Source organism: Haliotis asinina, chromosome 9 (assembly GCF_037392515.1).
Source record: "Haliotis asinina isolate JCU_RB_2024 chromosome 9, JCU_Hal_asi_v2, whole genome shotgun sequence".
NCBI classification, from domain to species: Eukaryota; Metazoa; Mollusca; class Gastropoda; order Lepetellida; family Haliotidae; genus Haliotis; species Haliotis asinina.
In genome coordinates, this window is record NC_090288.1 from 49,180,285 (window position 1) to 49,201,014 (window position 20,730).

The window sequence follows — 20,730 nt, forward strand, 5'->3', positions numbered from 1 at the left end:
CTGTTGATCACTATATTGTCTGGTCCAAATTTGATTATTTACAGACTGACACCACATAGTATTATTGCTGAGTGATGTATGGAACCAAAGTTCTTATCTTTTTAGTCTGTGTTTGTCAAGTCAAGATCACTTTGTTGCATCTGTAATGTTGACTTTCACAAATTGAACACTAATACCCAATATATGAAAAACATTTTATTCCTATTCTGCAGTAAATACGTTATTTCAACATGAGAAAATTTGCATTGTTATGTCACACATTCAGCTCAACAAGGAAACAGATCACACTCTGAAGCTGGACATGTTCAAGGTTCTGTACAGGATGTAAGTAGCTTTACACAGGGAGAGCTGGCTACATATGTAAACCATTCAGCATGTTATATATGACCATCAACTGTTCATGTCACACAGTGTCATACATTTATATAGATTTGAAAATGAAATGAGGGTTGATGCTTTATGATATGAAGGATAGTTTAGTTGTTAAAAAAGATGATCCACTTGAAGAATTGACATTTTTTTCTACAAACACAAAAAATCCCAAGACAAATATACATTATGAATATGACACTGAGTATATTCACAACATAACACCCTGGATTAGAATTTTACAATAAGGGTAGCGTCAACCACTACAACTTGAATATAATCCACAGTACATGAATACTGCACATTTGTAAGTACAGCATATTACCCAAGACATATATGGGTGCAGCATATTACCCAAGATGTGGGTGCAGCATACTACCCAAGACATACATGGGTACAGCATATTACCCAAGACATATATGGGTGCAGCATACTACCCAAGACATACATGGGTACAGCATATTACCCAAGACATATATGGGTGCAGCATATTACCCAAGACATATATGGGTACAGCATATTACCCAAGATGTGGGTGCAGCATACTACCCAAGACATACATGGGTACAGCATATTACCCAAGACATATATGGGTGCAGCATATTACCCAAGACATACATGGGTACAGCATATTACCCAAGACATACATGGGTACAGCATATTACCCAAGACATACAGCATATTACCCAAGACATATATGGGTACAGCCTATTACCCAAGACATATATGGGTACAGCATATTACCCAAGACATATATGGGTGCAGCATATTACCCAAGACATAAATGGGTACAGCATATTACCCAAGACATACATGGGTATAGCAATACTACCCAAGATGTGGGTGCAGCATACTACCCAAGACATACATGGGTATAGCACATTACCCAAGACATATATGGGTGCAGCATATTACCCAAGACATATATGGGTACAGCCTATTACCCAAGACATATATGGGTACAGCATATTACCCAAGACATACATGGGTACAGCATACTACCCAAGATGTGGGTGCAGCATACTACCCAAGACATACATGGGTACAGCATATTACCCAAGACATATATGGGTGCAGCATACTACCCAAGACATATATGGGTACAGCATATTACCCAAGACATATATGGGTGCAGCATATTACCCAAGACATAAATGGGTACAGCATATTACCCAAGACATAACATGGGTACAGCATATTACCCAAGATGTGGGTGCAGCATACTACCCAAGACATACATGGGTACAGTCTATTACCCAAGACATATATGGGTACAGCATATTACCCAAGACATATATGGGTACAGCATATTACCCAAGACATACATGGGTACAGCATACTACCCAATATGTGGGTGCAGCATACTACCCAAGACATACATGGGTACAGCATACTACCCAAGACATATATGGGTGCAGCATACTACCCAAGACATACATGGGTGCAGCATACTACCCAAGACATACATGGGTACAGCATATTACCCAAGACATGTATGGGTACAGCATATTACCCAAGACATGTATGGGTACAGCATATTACCCAAGACATATATGGGTACAGCATATTACCCAAGATGTGGGTGCAGCATACTACCCAAGACATATATGGGTACAGCATATTACCCAAGACATATATGGGTGCAGCATACTACCCAAGACATACATGGGTACAGCCTATTACCCAAGACATATATGGGTACAGCATATTACCCAAGACATATATGGGTACAGCATATTACCCAAGACATATATGGGTACAGCATATTACCCAAGATGTGGGTGCAGCATACTACCCAAGACATACATGGGTACAGCATATTACCCAAGACATATATGGGTACAGCATATTACCCAAGACATATATGGGTACAGCATATTACCCAAGACATATATGGGTGCAGCATACTACCCAAGACATATATGGGTACAGCATATTACCCAAGACATATATGGGTGCAGCATATTACCCAAAACATACATGGGTACAGCATATTACCCAAGATGTGGGTGTAGCATACTACCCAAGACATACATGGGTACAGCATATTACCCAAGACATATATGGGTACAGCATATTACCCAAGACATATATGGGTACAGCATATTACCCAAGACATATATGGGTGCAGCATACTACCCAAGACATATATGGGTACAGCATATTACCCAATACTTATATGGGTACAGCATATTACCCAAGACATAACATGGGTACAGCATATTACCCAAGATGTGGGTGCAGCATACTACCCAAGACATACATGGGTACAGCATATTACCCAAGACATATATGGGTGCAGCATACTACCCAAGACATACATGGGTACAGCATATTACCCAAGACATATATGGGTGCAGCATATTACCCAAGACATATATGGGTACAGCATATTACCCAAGACATACATGGGTACAGCATACTACCCAAGATGTGGGTGCAGCATACTACCCAAGACATACATGGGTACAGCATATTACCCAAGACATATATGGGTGCAGCATATTACCCAAGACATACATGGGTACAGCCTATTACCCAAGACATACATGGGTACAGCATATTACCCAAGACATATATGGGTACAGCATATTACCCAAGACATACAGCATATTACCCAAGACATATATGGGTACAGCCTATTACCCAAGACATATATGGGTACAGCATATTACCCAAGATGTGGGTGCAGCATACTACCCAAGACATATATGGGTACAGCATATTACCCAAGACATATATGGGTGCAGCATATTACCCAAGACATAAATGGGTACAGCATACTACCCAAGACATACATGGGTATAGCAATATTACCCAAGATGTGGGTGCAGCATACTACCCAAGACATACATGGGTATAGCATATTACCCAAGACATATATGGGTGCAGCATATTACCCAAGACATATATGGGTACAGCCTATTACCCAAGACATATATGGGTACAGCATATTACCCAAGACATACATGGGTACAGCATATTACCCAAGACATACATGGGTACAGCATACTACCCAAGATGTGGGTGCAGCATACTACCCAAGACATACATGGGTACAGCATACTACCCAAGACATATATGGGTGCAGCATACTACCCAAGACATACATGGGTGCAGCATACTACCCAAGACATACATGGGTACAGCATATTACCCAAGACATGTATGGGTACAGCATATTACCCAAGACATGTATGGGTACAGCATATTACCCAAGATGTGGGTGCAGCATACTACCCAAGACATATATGGGTACAGCATATTACCCAAGACATATATGGGTGCAGCATACTACCCAAGACATACATGGGTACAGCCTATTACCCAAGACATATATGGGTACAGCATATTACCCAAGACATATATGGGTACAGCATATTACCCAAGACATATATGGGTACAGCATATTACCCAAGATGTGGGTGCAGCATACTACCCAAGACATATATGGGTACAGCATATTACCCAAGACATATATGGGTGCAGCATATTACCCAAGACATAAATGGGTACAGCATATTACCCAAAACATACATGGGTACAGCATATTACCCAAGATGTGGGTGTAGCATACTACCCAAGACATACATGGGTACAGCATATTACCCAAGACATATATGGGTGCAGCATATTACCCAAGACATATATGGGTGCAGCATACTACCCAAGACATATATGGGTACAGCATATTACCCAATACTTATATGGGTCCTGCTTATTACCCCAGACTTATATGGCTATGGCATATTACCCAAGATGTATTTGGGTACAGCATAGTACCTAGGTCATTTATGGGTACAGCTAATGAAATAAGATGCTTATGGACATTTCACACAGCATTAAGCATGAGGCAGTTTTTCACACAAGATTAAGACTGACATGGTTTTATTCTGCACATCTCAGGGGCAGCACAACACCCTTCCACTGATGTCTATTCTGAATGTCCAAGCAGTGGAGAAGGTTATAGAATGGGCACTGACTTGCACACAAGTTAAAGGGTGAATGTCATTTAACGCTAAGTGTCTGCAAGTGCATGTTTCTTCTCTGATAATCAAATAAGACACATCATATTGTAATAACCTTATCGTATCTTTGAAACCTACCAAACTTTACTTAAAAAAAACTCCCTATACTGACTTTAATAACCATCCATATTTATTTTATAACCACAGAGTACTCACAAAAATAACCTTTAAATACTTGCTTAATAACCAATAATATTCACTTAATAACAACCCACTCATTCAAAAAATGTCCCAATATTCACCTAATAACTGTTCCATACTAGCTTAATACTGACCCACACACATTCAAATAACAATTCAGTACTACCAGTACTTTCATATATATAACCACCCATACTCACCTTAACACCAGTACTTTCATATATATAACCACCCATACTCACCTTAACACCAGTACTTTCATATATATAACCGCCCATACTCACCTTAACACCAGTACTTTCATATATATAACCACCCATACTCACCTTAACACCAGTACTTTCATATATATAACCGCCCATACTCACCTTAACACCAGTACTTTCATATATATAACCACCCATACTCACCTTAACACCAGTACTTTCATATATATATAACCACCCATACTCACCTTAACACCAGTACTTTCATATATATAACCACCCATACTCACCTTAACACCAGTACTTTCATATATATAACCGCCCATACTCACCTTAACACCAGTACTTTCATATATATAACCGCCCATACTCACCTTAACACCAGTACTTTCATATATATAACCGCCCATACTCACCTTAACACCAGTACTTTCATATATATAACCGCCCATACTCACCTTAACACCAGTACTTTCATTAACATGCACCAACCTTCACTTACATTACACTCCAATGCTCACTTCAATAATCTGCCAAACCTAACTTTAATAACCAACCATACTCACTTTAGAAACCATGCAATACTTACATAAATCAACTCTTTAGTACTCCAAGCATTTCAGAAATATGGCACATATGAACAGCGACATATATTCAGAGTAATGAAACTGGTGACACAGCATAAGAATCTTATATATGTAAAATACTTCAAGTGACAAACACAATGTCAACGTTTTCTTTCTCAAGGGTTCATATATGAATCTTCAGTATAATTGGTATCTATTTCAGTACTACTTTCTGAGGTTCATGAAACTTCTTTTGAATCTCACAAGACAAGTGTATTGTGTAACTATGGGAAAATACTTCCCTGGAGACAATCCGTCTTTTATAGCTAAAAGCTTAAAAATTACTCTAAAGCTGAGACCTACAAATCAGTGTAACATGGATTCCACAGGACTGCGATTAGGTTAATGTTGTTTTGAAAAGTAGTTAAAGTCAGTATCACACATTTAACACATTGCCAAATCCATCTAGAAAGGTACGGCGCTGAAAAACCTAGAAACATTAGTGGAAATCAGGGATCTGAATCCAAGCCACAGGGTCAGGTTCACGTAAGGGACATAACTCTGGACAGAGAATTTGTTGTATTTGATGACTGGGCCTTGCCAGACAATACAAAACCCTTCACTGGTGTCTAAAGGTATCTGTAAGTTATATTTAGTAGAAAACATGATCCGCCAGGGAACATCAACCATATAATTCGTACTGTTACATGTTATCACAACAATATAGTTTCTCCAATGATAACCAATGATGTGCTACAACATATAACACTTTCTGGATTCAGCCCCAGGATACTTACCTCCCCCATAATAACAATGGTTTACATATCATCCTTGAGATATAAAATTGTTTGTCACTACTCCAGTAAGTAAATAGAGTAACATTAGTAACAAGGCATAAAATGTCATGGCTGCACTGAACTGAGTACAGGAAATATTTATATATATCTCAAAGTTTGATAGGGTTCCAAGATATTTCCTATCATTCTCTTCCCACAGTGGTTACTCGTCATATCTTCCTACGTGACCTCTGTTCTAATACGACCCTTTCATGGTGTGAGTGTTCAAGAGTGTTTATGAGAACTGCGAAGTATGGCTGTACTAGAACAGAGGTTCATAGGAAGATATGACAAATAACCTCTGTGGGAAGAGAATTATTTCCTATTTGCTACACACATATTTATTATGTGGTCAGCCAGATCCAATTATAATGAAGCTCCATGTGTAGATTCTGCATCAAGCAAGTACTAAGCAAAAAATGAAAAAGAACAACAAAAAAGACACAGAGGACACATGTAACCTCGACAGTACATCCTTTCGGAGTGAATGAGTTCAGTTTAGTGCCACTTGAAACAATATTCCAGCAATATCACAATGGGGCACATCAGACATGGACCACACATTGTACCCATGTGGGGAACTCAGCCCAGTTCTTTGATGTGATGAATCAACACATTAAGTTGATTAACCATTCGACTATCCTACCACGCCCTTTTGGACATAGATGAAATGGTGATCAGAAAAGAAACCGAAATATGCACAACAACACAAGATGTTTTTAAGTTTTTGCATTCAGGATATCTCTACAGATGCTTTTGAAGGAGAGAAATCAGGGTGGCCTGACTGAATGCTGGTGTTCATGTGCACCAACCTTTTAAGCCTAAAGGCAATACCCAAGTTCCCCTGACTGAATCTCCCATGAGTGAGGGGAGCCCGGTTTTTGGCAATATTTGCTGGACACTAGAAATGGATTTTATACATTGTACCTATGTGGGGAATCAAACCTCAGGCTATGGCATAACATGCTTTAACTGCTACCCACTGCCATGGACTTTTCAAGAAGGGGCTGTGAGTAGAGTGAGTGATAGAGTGAGTGAGTTTAATGTCCGTCTGACCAGTAGTCCAGTTACTTATATCATGAACTGTCAGTTTAACGAGGGAAGATGCATTGATGCAGGTCTCAGAAGTATACAACTCGGGAACAAGGCTGCCCGATGCTTACACACCTAGAAACATGAACTGGGCAAACAAGGATTTGAACTGATAGATCAGTGGTCCCAAGGGACACAACTCTGCACTCAGAAATACAGAGCCTTAGATAAATGAACTACCAAGGCTCCTAGGATGTCCAGAGGAATCATATATTTGGAGTAAACTATTTAATGTATCATGGCATAATCCTAGTAGCGGTTGAGTAGCATGCACTCAAATGCTGAATCCCTGTCAGGATCATCACCTCTTACTTAATGAACTGAAATGTCAAATATTTCCCTGATTGGGCTTTATCATGTTATCTGTGTTAATTGTTAATGCTTCTGTTTCTAGGCTTACAACTACAGCTCTGACAGTAAATATGGCAGAGTTCAGTGTTTTTATGACAAATGGGTTACCATGGTAAAACAAGAATCTGCATTGTTGGAAAAATTTAACATCTGCTATCAGTTACATGTAGACAAGTTTGATTCTGATTAAAATATTTTTTACCTGTCAGCACAACTGTACATATTTAGGCATATCTATAATCCATAATCCTGATTATAAGTTTGCACAAACATACATATTCATACAGAAGCACTGCTTCAAGATTTTCTCAATTTTGATGAAATATATATGCATATCCTTGAAAATATGTTGAACAAAATGTTCATGCAGTTAAATGATGGAGAGAGTGTTGGGTTGTTGTTTCACGTCACACTCAGCAATATTTCAAGTATATGGCTGGTCTCTGTAAATAATCAAGTCTGGACCAGACAATCCAGTGATCAACAGCATGAGCATTGATCTACGCAATGGGAGTATAGTGACGTATCAACCAAGTCAGTGAGCCTGACCACCTGATCCCATTGATCACCTCTTACAACAAGCATGGGTTATGGCAGGTAAATTCTAACTCGGCGGACACTTTCACCAGAAGGTTACCTCTTCGCCCCTCAGAAAAGAATGACAGATTGAGACAAGACAAAGGCTTCTCATCAGATGACAAAAGATATGTTATGAATGTAGCATATCTTAATAGGTTTTAAATCAATAGTTCACAGGACATAAAACCAGACAAAACATCTTTTTCTGATGTATGTACACATTCTGAAGACCGAGTATGGGCTAACATTGGTTCAGGCTACCATCGGCATACTACTGGCCCTTACAGACTCATCCTTGTTTATACAGTGTTTTGCATCTCAGTTCCATGATGTACCAGGACCCTCTTTCCACAACACCTCAATCAGGCTTAAAATTCCTTGAGGATGTAAAGTGTAAGACGATCTCCTGTGCCAACTCTGACTTGTACATGTGACTACCTGAGAGGGGGGTCACTCATTCTGGTGACTGTCTGATCACAGACAGAGAAATTCTGCATGTCACGCAAAAATAAGTCTGAAAGTGTTATTTATGAAAATAATTGAACAACATTTACAACAGTCATTGATAGATTTTGATAGTGAAAAGAGGACTTTAGTCAAATGCTGACAAATATGTCCTGAAGACAACCTTCAGTGATAAATGTCTTGCTGACTTTGGTGAAACTACAGGGTTTATCAAACCAGTGATCATAGTTGTGTCTAATGTTGCTTGTCATGTTAAAATATAGCAGATTCTAGCAGCCATGGGAGACAACTCTGGATTACAGGCCAGTGTCCCTCCTTTATCGCCCATGAAAAGGAACGACTGCACTGACAAATATTGTAAAGGTTTACATGAAGCAGTTATGTCAGTTTGAAACATGTCCACATTTTCTGGTTTCTTTTCGTCTACGAGCTGAAACCATACCTGATCTCATCACAATCATCCTCATTCATAAACAGCTACCAAATACAAATAGGTGACTTTTCTTCCTATACTTGCGAAAAACTGCAATCAGTACTTCATCACATGCTGTTGTACTAGTATTTTCATACTAAAACCATTTACTGATAGTAAATCAAACTGAGAAAATTGTGAACCCATTTTTCCCAGTCTTACAACAACCATAATTCATGTTTAAGTTCAAACATCACACAGAGTAATACTAACATCCACTTTCGGCAAAATATACAGTATGATTAAATATAACAACTGTCTCAACATTCCAATCATTAGCCTCTCGTCCCATAATGCAACAGCAGCTCCTGGTGGAGATGGTCACATATTTCGGGGTCACTGAGTGTTCGTTGTCATACAGCACGCACCTCCATGAAACTGAGGTCCCTCTTCGTACTGATCCCTGTATCTGTGATGTGAGGTCAACTCCCAGGCTCTTTAGCAAGTGTAAGAATAAGATCCTTGAGGCTTGACCGTTTGTTGGTGATGGAATTGCTAGTCACAGCATCAACCAGCGGGATGCCAGCAAACTCACAGAACTCCTTACAGAGGTGTTCAGACACTGAGATCACATACATTCCACAGTCATACCCTGTAAGAGAGCAAATGAAATAACGGTAGTAGATATTCTTTCATTATAGTGAGTGATTAAAATAACTTTTACGCCACCTTTAGCAATATTCCAGCAAACAACATGGTCAAGTGCCATGAAGCTCGGAGACCTTGAATGGGTGACTGTGTTTGGCAGCTTGACTCCTGTGAGTTTCCAAGACTTCAGTCCTGCACCACAATGAACCACATAACACATTGGTCTCGCCTCTGACAAGTGACTTTGTTCAAAATTGCCCCTGTTCATTCAGCAGAAAATGGGTACTCGGAGGACAAGACATATTACTATAAACTTCTAGTGTCTAACAGGCAGCTTGCGATCTCCAGGGTAATAATAATCAGATTCTGATTACAGCGTTCAGCGAGCAAATAGTCAGATGGATACTACGTGATATATACATCTTCTACTACCACTACTACTACCACTGTAATGTCACAGCAGGGGACACCACAAATGAACTTCACATACTACACCCATGGAATCTGGGTCTTTGGTGAGAGGAGCGAATGTTTTACCCACCAGTCTACCTGACTGCAGCTTTCCTCTTGTTAGAAGAGTACTAACTTACATGTTGTCCTTCCTACATACTACTGTCAGTAATTTTTAAAGTTTCTTATATGTTTCATGTTTTAAGAAAAGTTTGTCAAATAATGAAGCAGAGATCTGAATGAGATTGGTGTAGCTAAACAGAATTAATATGTCACACAAACCATTCTTTTGTTGAGGACAGTCCATTTCCACGAACTTCATCCTTCCATAAGGAGCTGCAAAAGGTCTCATGGTCATTATTTATTCATATATATACAGTAGCATACAGATGAATATTTCAGTCAAGGAACTCACTTTCCTTAAACCCTTAAAAACATGGTCTAATTTATGAGTGAGTGAGTAAGTGAGTGAGTGAGTGAGTGAGTTTAGTTTTACGCCACACTCAGCAATATTCCAGCTATATGGGGGCGGTCTGTAAATAATCGAGTCTGGACCAGACAATCCAGTGACCAACAAGATGAGCATCAATCCGTGCAATTTGGAACCGATGACATGTGTCAACTAAGTCAGTGAGCCTGACCATCCAATCCAGCAAGTCGCCTCTTACGATAAGCACAGTCACTTTTAATGGCAAGCATGGGTTGCTGAATGCCTCTTCTACCCCGGGAGGTCTTAGGGGTGGCGATGATGATTTTAGAGAAGGATTAGGGGAGGCATCCATGTTGTTCCAGGGAGGTGGGGGTAATCAATTTTGTACAAGTAAGTATGAAATAGTTATGCTTATAAATCATCGGAATCATGTTACTCTTTGTCATGTTTACAAATTTGTATAGAAAAAATATTACTCAAAATTCCCCATCCCATTTCAGTGAGGCTTTGAAAAATATAATTATGAAAAGGAATGTTATGTTTTAGGTTCTGTTCATAATTTATACTCGTAGCTAACAGGGTGATGATAATTTTTATGGACAAGCATGTACAATGTGAATGATCCCCTAAAGTGTATGTATGAAGTAAGAGCCATGTGTGTCATGTACAAAATCAATGATATTTCCCCCACCCCCCAACTCCACACCCACCCACACCTACACACCCTTTCCCATAATTTATGTATTATACAACCCATAAGCCATGACATCTGGGTCTGGCTTGAAATACAACAGGAATAGACAACAGATGGAAATGTTTAAGAGATAAATCAGGGGTTCAAAAAGATTTTGAAAACACACTTGCCACAGGGCAAGTGACTACAAGAAAGTAACTTGTCCTGACAAATTTTCCACTTGCACTGATTTTATGACACAATGTGTGATGTTTAGTGTTTACTGGACTATTTATCAAAGAGTGATAATTTCACTCTCTACTGGCTCTAATTTATTAGTATTGCGAACTTTAATAGCTTTACTATGAGCAGATATATAATGAAATCCTAGATTTTTGAACCCCTGTAAATCACTCATAGATGCTTGCTTGGCCTTTAGAAGTTGGATGGTAACGTAACAACATATGGTATGGGTTTATAACTTCTTTATTATTTACAACATGTAACTTTTTGTCACAGTCACATAATCCTATGAATGCATCCATCAGCAATCACAAATGGCTGTGGAGACTGGTCATTTAACAAATGAAGAATGAAGAAAGTGTGTTGTTTAACCCTGCACTCAGCAATATTCCAGCAATATGGCAGCAGTCTGTAAGTAATCGAGTCTGGACCAGACAATCCAGTGATCAACAGCATGAGCATCAATCTCCACAAATTGGGGTATGATAACATCTGTCTACCAAGCGAGCAAGCCCAACCACCAAATCCTGTTAGTGGCCTCGTACAACAAGCATGGGTTACTGAAGATCCATTCTAACGTGGATTGTACGGGTAGAAGGTCATGCGCATCATTTAGTGCATTACAATAAATCCATGTCAATTTAACAGTTTTATTTCTTGCCCAGATTGCTGCCCAAAAGGTCTGAGAATGACCCCTATCAATATTTTATTTGTTCCCATTTGTTCAGTTTCTGGGCAGAAGACTGCACTACTCACCGTGTACGTGAGGCTGTAATTTGTAGGCCAGTTTCTTGGCAACGGCCTCATTACTGTGACTGGCTGAATCATAATGACGGAACTCTTGGGCGCTACGTACATACACAAGAAGACTCCTGAAATAGTGACAATTGAGTATTTTCTCTTTAAAGATAAACAGCATCTTTGGACTAGGAAAACATTGAGAGAGAGTGAGGTAGTTTTTATATCCCCTTTAGATATATTCCAGCAATATCATGGCGGGTGACACCAGAAATAGGCTTCATACAGTGTACCCATATGGGGAATAGAACCCAGGTATTTAGCGTGACAAGCAAATGTCTCCATCACTACGCAATCCGACTGCCCCTGAAATAGTTATGACGAGATAACAGTGCTTCACACTGAACTTGTTGAATGATGATGTTTTGGCATTACACTTATTATAGGGGAGAAAAACAAAAAATGCCACCGACATTCGTCACTTTGGCTAAGTGATGGCGCTTGCAAACACAAATTGTATAAGGGGGCAGATCTGGGATTTGATACTCACAGTCACAAGGAGATCAAGGAGATTCTGGCACTACAAAGGGATATAACTTTGCACTGACCAAAGATATTACTCCGAGCCTTGATTTTCGAAAGATAGTAATAAGTGCCATACATTAACATTCGACTCTCTTAGTGCTTTGAAAATCTTGGTCCTGGATCTTGGGTTTAGAACCAAAGCCAACAAAGCTAAAAATGAAACTTTGCAAAGGCCAAAATCATTAATCTAAATGATTAGAATTAAACATGACACAGTGCAATGTATTGAAGAAAAGAATCTTCCACTTGTATCCATATTGTAAGTAGTATGTTGATGTGCAATATTAGCAGTGTTTGTTTGCTTGTTGTTTAACGTTGCACTCCGCAATATTACAGCTATATGGCTGAAGCATGTATAAATCAGGTCTGGGCCATACAATCCAGTGATCAACAACATGAGCATCAATCTACACAACTAGGATATGATAATGACATGGATTAACATTAACAAAGTCAGCAAGTCTGACCCCCTAGTGTGGATGGTTTTGTCTTAAGCATCTTACCAGTGAGATCCTCCAACTTGATCACACGAAGAGTTGTCATTCACAGCCAGAAATACAAACTGTTTGGATGGAAGGCCTAGAGGCTCAAGTAACACAACAAGCTCTTCAACTGAAAACAATATGCTTTTGTTACAAACAAAAATTTACACATTCCTGTCAGCTATAAGATATTCCCAAAATATCAACATCTGAGGAAAACCAGTGATCTGTGCAGAATACATTATGAAAGCTCTGCAGTCTTGTGGTGTTCAACGAATGTAGCTCTGATGTGAGATTTTATGGTGTTCGTGGTTACCATCTAGCTGTTAGCGGTCAGTTTACATTAAGTACAGCTTATTGTGTATCTGACAGTCTCAGAACTCCATTATGTTGCCTTCTACCCAGTCATCCCTGCAATACTGAAACCCTAAATGAAGACAATCATTCAGGTTCTGAATTTTTTGTCTCACTGCGATTCTTTTCATATTAAAAGGAAATTATTTGTTTTTTAATAAAAAATATGTACAGAGGTTATGCATCAGTTGACACATTGTTCTGAGTCACAGGTTTTGATCCATCGGAACCCTGAAACCTGGTCCAACAAGTGCCTTGAACAATTGCACAAGTAATGCAGAAGTTCTAGAAGCCTCAAGCAATTTCATCACTATTGCCCTGACCTTTCAATTATCTTATAGTAACATTCCCATCCTGACAGTACTAGCTCTTATTTTACCTCATAGTAAAGAATTCACAAGTTGAACTCTGCTAAAAGAAAGTGGAACAGGAGGCCCCTAATGTTTCAACCTCTGAAAACATTTTAAAATGATAATATTATTATTATCATTATAATAATACTATTTATGCACCTTGAATTCCCTGGGTGCTTACTAGTAACCCTAAATCAAATATCAATATGACAAGAACTGTTTGTCTTATTGAGCACTCTTAATCAGAACACATATCAATACCTAACATCAGTGCTTGCGTTAACACAGAAACCTGCATTTTTCATGCAAAAAATCATAAAAACATGAAAATTTCATGCACAAAAGCTTTGGACTAAATATTTATAATTCTGTCTCTGCAGGCACTTCTATACACCCTACCGCGAACACTGCTTGACATCAAACCTAACACTATCGTCATTATGCACTATTACTCTCAACATGACCATGGTCATCACTACAATAACAGGTTGTTGTGAAGTGGTACTTTACTTGTGGGGAAAACTGGGGCACTAGAAATTATTACAGGTATCACTGGTCCTGGAACATCCAAGTATTTGGTGAAGATGGTAAATGTGCTAACCTGGAGATAGCTTCAGTAGCTGAGTGAAGGATGGTGAGATGAAACACAGGCGATCAGCAGAATGGTTGAACTGTTCTCTTTCATAGTACCTGCAACATCAGAGTACTTGGTATTACTTGATAAGAAGTTTTTGATACACCAGCTATACACTGCATTCCTTTATTAATTGTGAATACACAGAGCTTGATGATGTCTGGATATTTTGAGTAAAATGCTGATTTAAGTTGATGGAAGTAGGTTGAGTTTTATCTGTTTGACTAAACATTTTAGAAGTTGATAAATAATAAGAACGGTATGATACTTTACAGATAAAAACTTCTTCATTATAGCATGATGTGATTTTGTCAGTATAGATCCTTATAGACCATTCTTAATTTTTATGCATGTGACCTTTGACCGATATCAAAACGAGGTTATACCCGCGAAATCTGCGAATCGTGATGGCGACGAAATCTGGAAGCGATCTGACAGCTGTACCGTCTCTCACTTTTTCCTTCGTGGAGACTTATATTCAGATGAACAGCAGAAGTGCCGGTACTTCCCAACTGAACAAAGGCTTCAAATATTACAGTGAAGGTTTCATTTTCAATTTGCGAAGTAAGTTTCATTCATCAATTTCCATCTGTAAATGGTAACTATCACACTGGCTGTCAATGTCATTATGTCATTGCCGATTTATGACTGAATATGTTTTTATTTTCACATAACATGTTATCATATAAATACGGGACACGCGTTAATTATTATGATGTGCAACGCAGAAGCTCTTTTGTGACTTCTTTTAGTTAGATTAATGACAGACATTTACAATGTTTACATGTCACTGTGACCTACATTCAAGCATGTCAATAATCAAGGTAGTAATTGTCAGATCATATTATGTTAAATTCATATAAAATTATTCCAAGTAATTTCTATTTTCTTGTCTTGTATCTTTTTTCACTTGTAATCGTTTTCTTGCAGCATCATGTGATGACACATCTTGTGTAATAACAGCTGGCTGTCACCGTTCCATGAAGAAAAATCAATCGCCACATAAAGTAACTGTAAGTTGGGTACATGATATTGTCTGGAAACAAAATATATATTGTGTTTATTAATTGTGATAGCCTAGAGCCTAGTTGATTCATTTCATACAAGTACATGTACTATTAAATGCAGGTCACCTTAGAGATCAGTCCAGTGGTCAGAGTGGTCAGTACCAGCTAGAACTGTGCTACAGGTCAGAGCCAGTGCTGTGGTCATGTGACAGATATGTCATGAGCCGCCTATTTCTATCAGGGATGGCAATTTTCCACGGAAATCAGGTCCTCCTGTTTCATTTCGTGTTTTATGTATAATATTAATATATGTCTGGGTATTTTTAACTCAGGATCTGATTCTGTCATTCCTATTGTTTGAAAATAGGTTTTTTCTTCCACAGGTGTTTTATACCTGATGGCCCACTATAAGCAGCGAGGATTGAAGTCCATCCCACGGGATGTTGCCAAGACCTCCATGCCACAGACATGGCACATCCCTAGGCTGGATAAAATAGCCGGTATGTCAGTACCAGAGATAAAGGTGTCTGGTTACAAGAATGATGGAGAGGACCGGCCTGTGAAATCAACCCTCTACAACCCCATTAGGTCTGCCCTTGCACCGTTGTAACCGTTTTTGTCATCTCGCAAGTTAAATTATCCCAGAGCAGCATGGATGGCTGCTTCTCCAGACCGAAAGGTGCTAGACCCCAGGTCCAACCCTCCTTTTGGCCTACTGGAGGTGAAGTGTCCAGACCTGCGGAACAAGGACCTCCATGATCTGCCCTACCTCAGCCGGAAAGACAATGGCCAGCTTGCTCTTAAGATAACATCAAATTACTATCATCAGATCCAGATGCAGCTGGCAGTGACTGGTTTGAAGTGGTGTGATTTGTTTGTATGGTCTGAAAGGCAACACCATCTTGAGAGAATTGACTTTTGTCCTGAGAGTTGGCAAAGTGTGAAAGACAAGGCAGATAAATTCTACTTTGATTACATTCTCTCTTAGAGTCTGTATCACTCTGTTACCAGTCATTTCTCTGTCTATTTTAATTACCTATATAATCAGCATTATTCTCAACATCAAGACAGATGAAATTAGATCATTAGATTTAATGCATTCAGAAAAATACAACAAAGGTAAACCTCTTTCATTGTTTAATTGAGGTAAGCATGTCACATATACATAAGACATTTTACCTTTTCATATTTATATTGTAATTTATCCTTTTTGAAACAAAACCTTACAATAGTATGGTATGGGCTAAGGGGAGATAATCACAGTTCCAGGAAATAATTTTGTGAATTTTTACTGAAGCTGTTATGATGCATTCGCATATCCGGTGAATTGAACCATAGCCTTTCATGAATTCAGTTCATTATATAGTCCCCAGTACCAAATATGAATGATTTACATTTGTTTTAATGGAGCATGTGTTACTTGAGCCCTTATGTCTATTTTCAAAGTGAAATATGCAAAAATGTAATATGTACTAGCCTTGCAGAAGTGCAAGTTATGTTGGTTTGCAGTTGTTGCACTTAGTACTGTGGACTATGTCAGATCACTGGTTATTACTATTGGGGTTCCGTATTATTCATTAATCACTTAATCAGGGCTACAGATAAGGAGCGTACAGGCGTAATGTACGCCTAAAACTCAATGACATACGACATAATATAAGATTTCAAGCGTATCATGTATGCACATAAATACCTTTCTACGTCAAACATAAATGAAGTTTAATGAAGTTTAAGATGAAAAGCTGTTTAATATTATAAATAACAAACTATTTCCCCGGCTTGCTGACTCAAAAATATACCAATACTCTTTCAAACCTCTCAGTACACTTCCACTTGCAGCATGAGGGGTAATTACACACACACACCGAAAAGTTTTCTAGAGCCCTGCTTAACTAAATTATTGCATTCATGAATAATAATTTGTTACCAAATAGTTGTGATACATGTCATATTCAGCACTTAGAGTATCCGTTGCAATCCTTACTTTTACCATCTTCTGTTTCCAGTACAAAATACCGACACCTATAAGCCTATAAAATTTAATAGATCTGTATATTCAGAAATTTTACATTTCATGAATATTACATATTTCACCATTTGTCAAAAAAAAATTCTTATATTGCTGCAGCACTGATTCAATGAAATGTAATTATGACATATTTTAAGGTTTGAAAAAAGATATGAAAAACCACAGCATATCATCTGTAAGTACAAATTTCTGTTTAGAATTTCCACTGTCACTACAGTTTCATTATGTGCACTGAATCTATTACAGACTGATGAAAACTAACACTGTACATAAATACTCTCTTATAGCATTAATGTAAATATGATGTATATTTTATGATCTCATAAAAATAAATTGCACATTTCTATTAATGAACATGAACACTCAATCAGTTTTCATTCATTTCTTTTTTATCAATGGTCCTTGAAAACTTGAAGTAATGCAAGCTACAGTCCACAGCTGATTGATGCTGCCCAGCTCTGCAAGAGATACTGTAGAATCAAACAGGTGATTCTCTTTAACTCTTCTGATCAGTCTTTCCACATGAATCCTAAGTGATGCAATGGGTCTCCTCTACTTCACTAGGTGTGAACTGCCCAGAGGAATACAGAAATGGAGGAATGTTAAGACCAACACCTCTCTCACTCAGTATACTGGCAATAGTAAAACCTTTGTCAGTCATAACACTGTCCCCTGGCTCCAGCAAATCTAGAATGCCAGACAATTTTGTTATTTCAACATCTGACATGACACTTGTGTATAGATTAGATACAAAGGTAATAGCACCATTTGGAGCAATGCCAATCAAGCCTTTCAGAGTGCAGGAGCTTTTGTAATGGGAATAAAACATGGAATTTAACACCAAAGCTGAGGGAATTTGGATCCTGAGCTCCGTACAGTCTAAAATGACTCTAGTAGATGGGTATGTTATCTGAAACTCAGGAGGCATGTATCTGTCTACTGGCACTCTGGAGGGCCAGATAGGAACTGATCCTAGAACAAAATACAGAAAATTTGCCCAGGTGATAATTTTTCAACTAGCAGTCGAAATGTGGCAATTAAAACGAACACCAAGATCCTGCTCTGGTAAGCCAAGCCTCAGACGTACAAAAAACATGAACATTTCATCAATAAGGGCCATGTTTCTTGGCCTACCTGCAAGAGAAATGGCATTTGCACATGGCGTAATACATACTGCACATATTGGAGGCACTTGGCTTTACAAATTCAAAAAACTGTGTGAACAATTTTTAAGAACGAAATGATGTGTAGTACTGGATGAGATCATCATTTCCAGCGAATCTTTCTAATCCAAATCTCTCAATGGTGAGCTGTTGTTTTAACAAATCTTTCTCCTTCTCCAGCTCCAGAATTCTTTTTAGAAGATGCTGTGTATCTGGCAGGCTGACATCTGTCTGGGTCTGAGCTGACAAACTGTCCTCCTCTTCTTCATGGGGGTCACAGTCTAACAGGGAGCTTGTAGGACTGGAAAAATAAAGAATTTTACTTACAGTGGAAATCAAGAAATGTGTGTGTGCATGTTTATGTGTTTGCTCATTTCTGAATATCATGAAACACAGACGTCCGATTAATGTTTCTTTCAAAGGAATCAATGATTATGATTATCAATGAGGTGTTGCAGATACTAATCAGATTTAATGCTTTAAAATTAAACAATGCTACTAAAAAACAGACTTTGGTTTGAAGAGCATTTGAACTGAAGTAGAGCTTAAAATAAGAATGTTTTCTCATCTACAAACATGTTTCTAACTTTAAACCGACCTTTCTGATGAATTTGAATTTTTCGGCATAAGTGGATGACGGATGGCTGGTGCTTTCCTCGACTTCATATTTTCCAAGGTCCAAGGAAATATGGATGGCACAGATCCTTGCTTGAGGGTCCTCCTTACTGGTGTGTACTTGTAGTCCTCGGGCCGGAAATGCTTCGAGCATACAACACTCTTCCATCGTTGCGGGTATAACCTCGTTTTGGAATCGGTCAAAGGTCACATGCATAAATATTAAGAATCGGCTATACCTTTCTCAAGCAAGGGTAGCTACAAATGAGTTAAGGCATGACTGTTATGCTAACCCTACAATTTAGTTATACTAAATGCATTTAGATTGTCTTGCCAGCAGGCTGTAATATGTGAACTATTGTGGCAACTTCCACGTGCTTGTAACAACTGAGATAGGCATCTGAATAACACCTGGAAGTAATACTTCCCTTATCAAATGTTTTGATAACAACTGCCCAACTGACACACTGTGTTATATGACCTAGATACTTGACCTGAGAATGACCCACTTAGCTGTGTAAACATTCCTTTTGCAAGTGCTATTATTCAAACAACAAATGTATCATTCAAATGTAATGCATTAAATAAATCCGTAACATTATACACTGTCCGCCATGCAGCAACATTATTCATGACAACTCGTTTGTGTTGCTATTACACCCTTGTATTTGCAATATGCAAATATCTGGACTCGATGGTGCAGAATGTAACCTTTAACCGAATGTCACGGTCAATGGTATCGGAAACCCGCAAGACACGTCTGCATCGAAACCACGCCTTTATGTCAATCACCGTTATTACCTAGTTCTTCCGATAAACAGACGAAATATTCTCCAGTGAATGTTTGTTTACGATTGGGAGAAAGTTGTAAATTATCGTCCACCTGCACGTCATGTTTACACTTCAAAGTCAGGATCCACCATTGCTCTGCTGGTAATACTTACTCAAAACAGAAGCCTATTAGCGTATCATTTAGCCAACCCGGGTCTTCTAGAAGTCGGAGATCTCCTTGTCGTATGAGACTGTCATTAAAACTAAGAACTATCGCATCGTCGTCTTCGGCCATGGTCACACTGCATATGTGACATCACTTCCGTTTAGTGCCCAGCCCCCAAAAGTCAACCAATGAATAACGCGATTGTCCTCGTGCCTCCAAGCTCACGTTCGTGTTTCTGAGTTTGAATGAACGAACCCGTGAAAGGTCATGACCTCATCGGTGTGTAGCGTAAATAGAACACCTGCATCTAGAATGTTTGGAATAACAAAAATATTGCATCATCC

General features: G+C 38.7%; 1 protein-coding gene and 1 pseudogene across 2 annotated transcripts; one reads left to right on the forward strand and one right to left on the reverse strand.

Moving 5' to 3' along the window:
• Positions 1 to 182: 182 nt before the first annotated feature.
• Positions 183 to 20,526, reverse strand: LOC137296462 (sentrin-specific protease 8-like). Of its 2 annotated transcripts, XM_067828251.1 has the most exons (6): positions 20,394 to 20,526; positions 14,603 to 14,691; positions 13,316 to 13,424; positions 12,246 to 12,361; positions 10,426 to 10,479; positions 183 to 9,697 (listed from the first exon to the last, which is right to left on the reverse strand). In XM_067828251.1, exons 1-6 carry the CDS (start codon positions 20,513 to 20,515, stop codon positions 9,528 to 9,530), a joined length of 660 nt encoding a protein of 219 aa, XP_067684352.1. In that variant the 5' UTR covers positions 20,516 to 20,526; the 3' UTR covers positions 183 to 9,527. The 2 variants fall into 2 exon arrangements, with proteins under 2 accessions (XP_067684352.1, XP_067684354.1); XM_067828253.1 differs by lacking the exons at positions 183 to 9,697; positions 10,426 to 10,479; positions 12,246 to 12,361; positions 13,316 to 13,424; positions 14,603 to 14,691 and adding exons at positions 16,723 to 19,135; positions 19,433 to 19,633.
• LOC137296463 (uncharacterized) lies at positions 14,986 to 16,377 on the forward strand (annotated as a pseudogene).
• Positions 20,527 to 20,730: the final 204 nt, after the last annotated feature.

What these genes read in the sequence shown, in the direction of transcription:
- LOC137296462 (XM_067828251.1), bottom strand. Translation starts at nt 20,515, where the DNA reads ATGGCCGAAGACGACGATGCGATAGTTCTTAGTTTTAATGACAGTCTC. An exon ending in ATTACAGCCTCACGTACACG is followed by an intron (nt 10,480 to 12,245) that starts GTGAGTAGTGCA and finishes GACCTTTTGCAG; the next exon opens with CTCCTTATGGAAGGATGAAG. An exon ending in CTGTCCTCAACAAAAGAATG is followed by an intron (nt 9,698 to 10,425) that starts GTTTGTGTGACA and finishes GCTCTCTTACAG; the next exon opens with GGTATGACTGTGGAATGTAT.